Here is an 8,488-nt window from a genome sequence, read left to right as displayed (position 1 = left end):
TGAAAAATTATTAAATTAGTAACACTATCAAGTTATTAAATATAATGTCAATCAAAAAATATTTTTTTTTTACCTCGACACTTATTAAAATTAAACTATAAAGAGAAATTCAAACTTTATTTCTCATCTATTTTAACTCCTTATGAATGAATTCTCTCTATTTGTTTCGTCTTGTACAATTAGAAGAACGATAGAGCAAAAATTAAAACTGCTAGATTTCGTTAAAAAAAAACCTAAAAGAAAAATTTAGAGTAACAATATTGAGTATTATATTAAAGTATGTAATAATCTCAAATGATTTCTTCTCGCCGATCTAATTTCGCAGGCGTAAACTACCGTTTTTGCTTTGCTATTTTGTTTTCCCTTTTCTAAATTTCTTTATGGCCACTGGTCTAATTGAAAAAATGAACTGATTTTTCTTTTTGATATGTAATTTCTTTATAGATTGGACTAAAACTAAGGAAGGGCAATTGCGATGTAAAGACCAGTGCAATTTAAATTTTAAATAGACATGGTGTGAGCTCATATTTCACACTGGAGCAAAGCATTTGTGACATTTATCTGGGACTGAAGTTACATGCACTCTGCTGAAAATGTGAAGGAAAGTTTTGTGCGGATTGATTGAGCAAGACCAACTACCATCTTTTGCAGGATCATGGGTTCAAGGGTTTCTCTCTAGCCTACGTTGGAGTTGAATGTTTACCCTTCTTGCTTATGCAGTTGGGTTGGGTGTCCTAGAAGTTTGCACTGTGTATAATTTTGATTTTTAGCATATAGTTGACAAGTGTAATGGAAATTTAGATATGTAGGACATAACTTTTACACATGTCATATTGAGTTGAATGGTTTAAAAGAATAAAATATTAATATTTTCATATTTACATTTTATATTATTTTTATGCACACACATTTTAAGTTAAAAAGAAAAAAGTTTTACTATAGAAAGGTAGTTCAAAGTATATATATACACAAAAGAAAAGTGCAAAAATATATATTTTTAAAAATGACTTCAATATATTTTTAATCCTTTAAAAGTTGAGTTATTTTTTTTAGTTCTCTAAATTTAAAGTTGTTTTTTTATAAGTCTTTGAAGTCCATCAAATATTCTTTTTAGTTCATCTGCAAAGCATGAGTCAAATATGGAATACAAATTTTGCAATTTATGATAATTTTTTACCGTCAAAATTTGATTTTCTATTTTACATTTAAAAGTACACTTTTGGTGACTAAAAATTATCATAATCAAATTAGTAGAAAAATTAAAAATCCATTAATCACTTTAAAAGTTACTTTAATTTTTTTATTGACTTGATTTTGGTAATTTCAAACCACAAAAATTATACTTTAAAATATAAAATACAAAATTAAATTATAGAGGTAAAAATATCAAAAATAGTGAATCTCTTATTTTCTATTTGATTTACATCTTGTAGAAGGGCAAAAAAGAATATTTTATGAATTTCAAGAATTAAAAAAACAATAACTTTGAATTTAAAGGACTAAAAAGAAAGTGACTCACACTTAAGATTAAAAATATAATTAAACTTTTTTAAAATAAACGTGATAAGGATTCTATATCTTAATATTGGCGATGGAAAAGTTTGAATATCAAGGAGTAGCATTGTTTCCATTACACATCATTTAGCTTTGTTGTTATTTATTTCGGTCGTTACAATCAATCATGCCCAAGCCCACCATCTCCAACGTGCCTCGAGCAATCATCTTCACATATTTTATTATTGTTGTGAATTTTTTGGGTTCTATTTGCATTTTCCTGGGCATACATTGTACTGGACCGAGACTATCCGATTGGGATTTGAATCATGGATCTTTCAAATTTTTAAGAATTTCAAATTATCCTTTTCAAATTATACCATTTTAAAATAGATGTTTCATAACATTAAAAAATAACTTTTGAAATAGATAGTTAATAAGTAAAAAGTATTTTTTCCTTTCATGATAGATGTTCTATAACAATAAAAAATGGTTTTTAAAATATGCATTGCATAATAATAAAAAATAATTTTTGAAATAGGTGTTCTATAACATGAAAAATAGTTTTGCCTTCTAGAATAGATGTTTCATAATAATAAAAAATAACTTTTAAAATAGGCGTTTCATAACAATACAAAATAGGTTACAGAATAAGTGTTCATAACAAGAAAAAAAATATTTTTTCCTTTTAGAATAGGTATTTTGTAATAGTAAAAAAATAACTTTTAGAATGAGCATTTCATAATAATAAAAAATAACTTTTGAAATAAGCATTCTATAATAGTAAAAGGGTAGTTTAGTATTTTCAAACAAAAATAGGGGTGCAAGATACACATGCATGTGCTGGATTCAAATCCCTTTGTGTTTTTCCTATTTGGACTGCCTCCTAGTCCTTTAGATTTTGGATGTTTATATATTGGGTTTGCTTTCATTACTATTGGGCTGCATATATACAATATAGTTATTTTAATTCCTTCTCTTTATGGCCACTAACACTATGGTAGGCAGGGTACAATTTGCAACTTCCTTTCTCTTTTCAGCAACATCATGGATAAGGCCGTTATTGATAATCAATAAAGACTCATTAAATTAAACTAATTAAAGAAAGTTTAAATATGATTTTGATCTATGAAATATAAGATCATTTTGATTTTGGTCCTTTAAACTTTTTTCTTTCAATTTTAGTTCTTATAAAATTTAATATTTTTTATTTTAATTTTTATTGTCAAATAATAACATTAACCAGTGATATAACAATAATATTTACAATATAGTGACTTGTCATATCATTAAAGAATATGATAAATTTAAAACATAGTTTACTAAAACCATATCTAATATATTAGTTATGCATATTTTTTATGGTAAATTATGTTTTTAAAATCTTATCTATTTGTTAATAATGTGATAAATCATTAGGTTATCAACGTCTATATTATGTCATCAATTAATAATGTGATAAATCATTAGGTTATCAACGTCTATTGATATTAATTGACAACAGTGATTAAAACAAAAAATACTAACAAAATCAAAATATGATCCTTTTTTCAGAGGCCAAAATTTGCTTTAAGCCTATTGATACTAATATTTTTAATTTGAAGGTGCTTACAAGTGAGTTGCTCAATTTTTTTTCCCATACATAAGAGTCCGATTCAAAATTTGGCGTCTTCTTTTCCAAATTCATCTCAAAGCACTGAATTTAAAGGTGGGATTTGCATCTAGGAAAGATAGCTGAAGACTTGGACCATTGATTAGTCTCAATTTTCAACTATTTATAGGCTAATTTTCTTATATAAAATAATCTTGTGGTGGAATATTTGAGTAGCTATGCATAGTTGTCACAGAGCTGGTTTTCTTATCGTTTGGGAAGCATGGCCCTTTCAACATCTTTTCTTCTGTAGTCATAACTTCTTTGTACCAGAGGAACACGGGTTGAAGTATTTGAAATCATTGATGAGTGAAAATACTCATATGGTAGTGGCCATGCAATTTCAGACTTTTAATATTTTAGTTGAGTCTATCAGTAGGGAGCACTCAGAAGGATCAAAATTGGTAAGGTATATGAGTATGATATCGGATATATATACTATTCATTCCCATATTTGTGTTTAAGAAAGAAAAAAAACACCTTTCACGTGTTGGTATCGATTATTTGAGTGTCTATTCTTGCGCGCGTATTAGTATATTACATATAACATCTGTATGTTGTATGAATTTATTTGAATGGGAAAGACAATATAATTTAGATATGAAAGAATAAGTAAATATTTATTTTTGGTTTTAATACTATTTTGAAAATTTTCTATTATACCACTAATTAGTTATTATTCGTCCAAAAAATAGTCATTTATAAAGGAATGATCAATACTTCTCTGTGATATTTTCCTTTTGCATATAATGTTTAAAAATTGAATATGCACCATGAGTAAAATACTCATTGACTTAAATAAATATTAATTTAGTATTTTTATTAACTTAAAACATTTTCTTAGAATATTAGTAATATTTATCATTAAAAAATATTAATTAAAAAGATTCGGGTCCTGAGTAATAATTGGCATCCCTAATTATTATAACTGTACCAAGCAGCAAGTGATTCATATATAGACACTAGAGGAAGTGGTGAAAAAGGATCAGTGGTGGATCTAACAATCTTTACCCTGTAATGCGAGGTAGGCTACATGGCCCAAAAAAGTACACATTATTGATGGTGGGTCCAATCTCAAGTTTTGGAGAGGTCAAAGTGTGCTTTCTGAATTATGAATAATGTTTCATAATTCATCAGCCTTTTAGAAAGGCTGCTTTATGAATTATGAATAATGTTTCCCCAACCATAAAGATAAGGAGGAGAATAGAATAAATTAAGGTTGTGACTTCTGAGAATTAACCCATCGTACTTTTTATATATTTGGAGAATAAATTTAAATACCGTCTCATATTTTCAAGCATCAAAATAGATTACCCATTAAAGTTTAACAGTTAAGCTTTGTCAAAGAGATAAATAAATGTTATATTAATCTATGTGCTATATTCCAAAAGAAAAGTTATGAACAAAAACTTATTTTCTCTTTTATCTCTTTTTCATAGTATTTTTTATCTCTTTATTTTTTTTATCATATCACTTATAATATCTATAATAAATAATATAGGCACTGAACTTAATTATACTCAATAGTAATTGTTTCATTTTTATAAAAAATTATCTTAAAAGTTATTTGAAAGATAATTTTCCATTGATTGATTGTATTTTTTTTTTTTTTTTGACAATGATAGCATATGCCTGTTAAACTAAAAAGAAAAGATAAACTAATGAATAATGTAATATAAAATGAAGAGAGAATTTAGAAAAAGAATGAAGTAGCAAAGTCAAGAATGAAAATTAATTTAATTTTTTTAATGCGTAATTTATTTATGGAAAAATTCTATCAACTTTTAAAAGAAATAAATATAAAATATATAAAAAAAATGTGTTAAAAATTATGTTCTAATTAGCATGGTTATCAACATTTATATATTTTTGTCTGCTTCTTTTTAAATGCCGGAAAGGTTGCTTTCCCACATAATTAGATATACTTAGCACAAGAAATGAAGCAAACCTAAAAATGGTGAGAATGCTTCCCTTAATATAGGAGTATATGCATGTGACGTGTTTCAATTCCTTTCTATCTGCCTGGTTTGGCTGACACATGCATTTCCTTGTTAATGTATGATTCTATGCAAATAACAAGTTTCACCATATCTTCACATTCTTCCACTTAAGTGCTACCTTTTCTACTTTAAAAGTATGCTATAAAAAGGTGGGTTCTCCACTTTCCCCAAGTTGAATACTTAAGTGGATGCCAAGCTTCTTCTGTGTCTTGTAAGAGTTCATGTACTGTGAATTATTGTGACCAATCCATCGTTAATTTTGTAGAATCAAATTAATGATTTTCTCTCCCTCCCTCCCCCTCTTGATGTGATGTTACGTCGAATTAACGTGTATCGTCTTTCAATTTGTAGACTTCTAGTCTCTTCTTTAAATTTATTACATGTTCAGGATTGTTATCGTCTTAACGATTTTTACATACGTAATCGAGTTTTATTATCTTTTTATAAATTAAAAATCTCAGTTACATGTTCACTAAATACTGGGATATCGCTTTCAAGCATGTACTTATGGAGTCATTACCATATTTCCTTTCTGGGGTAATTGTTATTCAGTTGGCTTCTTTGTCGACCCGTTGTTAAAAATACAAAAGTTTTAATTAGAAAATAACGTCACAACCACCTATTTTTGTACTATTCAAACTAAATATGCTTCCTTGGAATTGAATATCTTCATTTCGTTGCTTCCACATATTCCTTTGGCCTAGTAAGTGTGTTTGACTTTCATCGTCTTCCCGAAGCACCATCATATATTCTCATTCTCGTGTGTTCTACATCATTGGTGGTCCAAAACCCAACTAGCCAATTTGAAACTCATATGAAGCCAAAAGCAAGAAAGAGGAAAAGAAAATAATGCATATAGAGCCAAAAGGCTAATCATAGGTTTTGCTAGTTAAATTTTTGTTGACCATAAATCACTTCAACTATGCGTGAATGTTGGGCAAAATTGATTTTAAAGTTTGTTTTAGTTAAAATTGATTTTAAATTTAAGTGAGTGATGTTTAGATGCTTTTTATTTTAAAGTAATAAAATTAATGACTTAAAACTATTTCTAGCTCACTATTCATTCTAAACTCAAAATTAATTTCTTAATAGAATGGATGTGAAATCAAATAGACACATAACAAATATAATAGTAGTAATGCTATTATATTCTTTTACTAAACACATGCGCATCAGGTACTTGTTACACTCCTCCCAAAGCAAACATGGTGTATAGTAAAAATATTTAAACAGTTGCAATTGGACCAAAATTTGATGCTTTAAAGGCTTCAAATCTTGGCTCCTTGGCCTGGAACTTCAACTTAGCATAGAGCTTCATGTAGTCTTCAAACACAAATTTAGGGTAGAGCTGGCTTTTCTCCTCTGCCTCTTTCTCCAACAATTCTGGAGCAGGGTAGATGACAGCATCACTGCCAGGGTTATAGAATGAGGCTATGGACATTCTGGTCCCATCAGTTTGTGCTATCACACGGTGCTCCACACTCCTGTACTTACCATTGGTGATAACCTGTTTTCCCACCCAGTAGTGTTTGATATGAGTAATTTTGTTGCATCTAAATTGTTTGTAGAAATGTCTACCGAGCAATATATATTAAAATCGACCGATTAAAAATAATCTTAGCTATCGTTTTTAAAGCAATTATTACAAGAGTTAATAGTTTTTGAATATATGATAATTTATGATTGAATGATAATAAAGAACTTTTATATTATAGTCTAATTAAATTCATATATTAAAAATAATAGGAAATAAATTTACCTCAAGCTGATCACCAATGTTAACAACAATGGAGTGGCGCATTGGGGGCACATCAACCCACTGGCCATCTTTGAGAAGCTGTAGGCCACTGACCTTGTCATCCTGGAAGAGAAGGACAATCCCACCGGCATCGGTGTGGGGACGAAGACCCTTCACTAGGTCTGGGTTGGGGCATGGAGGGTAGTTGGCAACCTTGGTGCCAAAAGTTGGTCCTCTTGATCCATAGAAAGCCTTCTTGAGGTACCCTTTCTCTAGGCCAAGATTCTCACACAACAAGTCCAACAGCTGCTCTGCTAGTTTCTCTAACCTCAAAGCAAAATCCTTCATCACTTTCCTGCACCATTACCTCATGTTAGAATCTTGTAAAAGAGATACACACAGCTGCAGTTTCAATTCTGAAATGCACAGTCGTATCTTGTATTTTATTTTTTGGTTTTGAACTCATTATTTGGTGAAGTACTTGTAGATACTCTAAAAGAAATAATGAAGCAGAAGTAATAATATATATATATATATATATATAGCAATGTTCAATCTTAAGGACTTCTGCTCTTATCCATTTTGTCAAGTCAAAATCAAGGGGCAAATTCTGTGTCAGTTATTTGGGACTTTGTGCTAATTAACTTGTATTTGTAAAATACAGCATGTCATCCACATCACATGCAATATTGTGTAATGTTATAAATGTTTTGTTTTATTGTAACCTGTACTCATCAATGAGATCAGGGATCTCTGAGATGTTTGATTCAGGGAGGTGACGCAAGTGGAAGGTGCTCTCCCAATCCATGTCCTTGACCTCAGTTTGGACAGCATCTAGACCTTTGCTTGCCATAAATTCCTTGAACCTCTCTTCCATGCATTTCCTGTAGTGCTCTTTGGTCAACCTCTCCACAGTGTCCAATAAGTCATGGGGTATGCCATGATTCACCAGCTATTAGAATTTTGAAAGCAATCAAACAGTAAGAAGAGACATTATTAAGTACCAAGAAAAATCACAAGGACATGTATTTGGTGGGCAATGTAGAAATGAATGAGGTAAGAAAAGGTTCTTGAGATACCTCAAAGAATCCCCAGTTTTCACAAGCATCCTTTATTTTCTCCATGGTGTCGTTTCTCTCCTCACCATTGAGCTTCTCCAAGTTGATCACTGGGAAGTTAGTCATCTTTTGAACTCAAAACTCAGCTCTTTTTTCTATCTGCCTCTTTCTCTTTTGCAGTATTGCTCTGTGCAGATTAGAGTTTGCTAGGGTGGTATTTATAGACCAGGAGAATATACGACCAACCACAAAAAAAAGAAAATAAGAAAAATCTCGCTTAATAATAAAAAGAATTTGTAGTAATTTGCTTTCTATTAACCCTTGTTTTTAATCTATGATTTTTAGCCTATAGCACAATACGAATCACAGAGCAAACGTTTTCTTTTTGGTTCCGTAGTTGAATTGTCTTGCCACTTTGGTATGATAGGTTGGACCCACTTGGTGGCATGGCTGATTTGACCTCTTGACAATTTGAGCAGGACTATACAAACTGCCACCACCTCCTATCAATTCTCAAATATTTTACTTCGATATATAAACGTGATTT

At 30.0% G+C, this 8,488-nt stretch overlaps 2 protein-coding genes across 2 annotated transcripts in view; one reads left to right on the top strand and one right to left on the bottom strand.

The window, feature by feature from the left end:
- The window catches only part of LOC100799968 (probable tyrosine-protein phosphatase DSP4), a 6,660-nt gene extending 5,859 nt beyond the window's left edge, over positions 1–801 (top strand). The window contains exon 6 of the mRNA XM_014767239.3: positions 445–801. Within this exon, the coding sequence (XP_014622725.1) occupies positions 445–454 (10 nt within the window). The 3' untranslated portion in view covers positions 455–801. The remainder of the gene's footprint in view (positions 1–444) is intronic.
- Positions 802–6,204: 5,403 nt separating this feature from the next.
- Positions 6,205–8,132, bottom strand: LOC100784455 (putative 1-aminocyclopropane-1-carboxylate oxidase). Its single transcript, NM_001354891.2, has 4 exons — positions 7,963–8,132; positions 7,609–7,835; positions 6,905–7,238; positions 6,205–6,652 (listed from the first exon to the last, which is right to left on the bottom strand). The coding sequence occupies exons 1-4, from the start codon at positions 8,065–8,067 to the stop codon at positions 6,371–6,373; spliced, it is 948 nt and encodes a 315-aa protein (NP_001341820.2). The 5' UTR covers positions 8,068–8,132; the 3' UTR covers positions 6,205–6,370.
- Positions 8,133–8,488: the final 356 nt, after the last annotated feature.

The sequence above is a fragment of the Glycine max genome, chromosome 14, assembly GCF_000004515.6.
Source record: "Glycine max cultivar Williams 82 chromosome 14, Glycine_max_v4.0, whole genome shotgun sequence".
NCBI lineage: Eukaryota > Viridiplantae > Streptophyta > Magnoliopsida > Fabales > Fabaceae > Glycine > Glycine max.
Note: the sequence above shows the minus strand (reverse complement) of the source record. Positions and strands in the feature narration are given on the sequence as shown.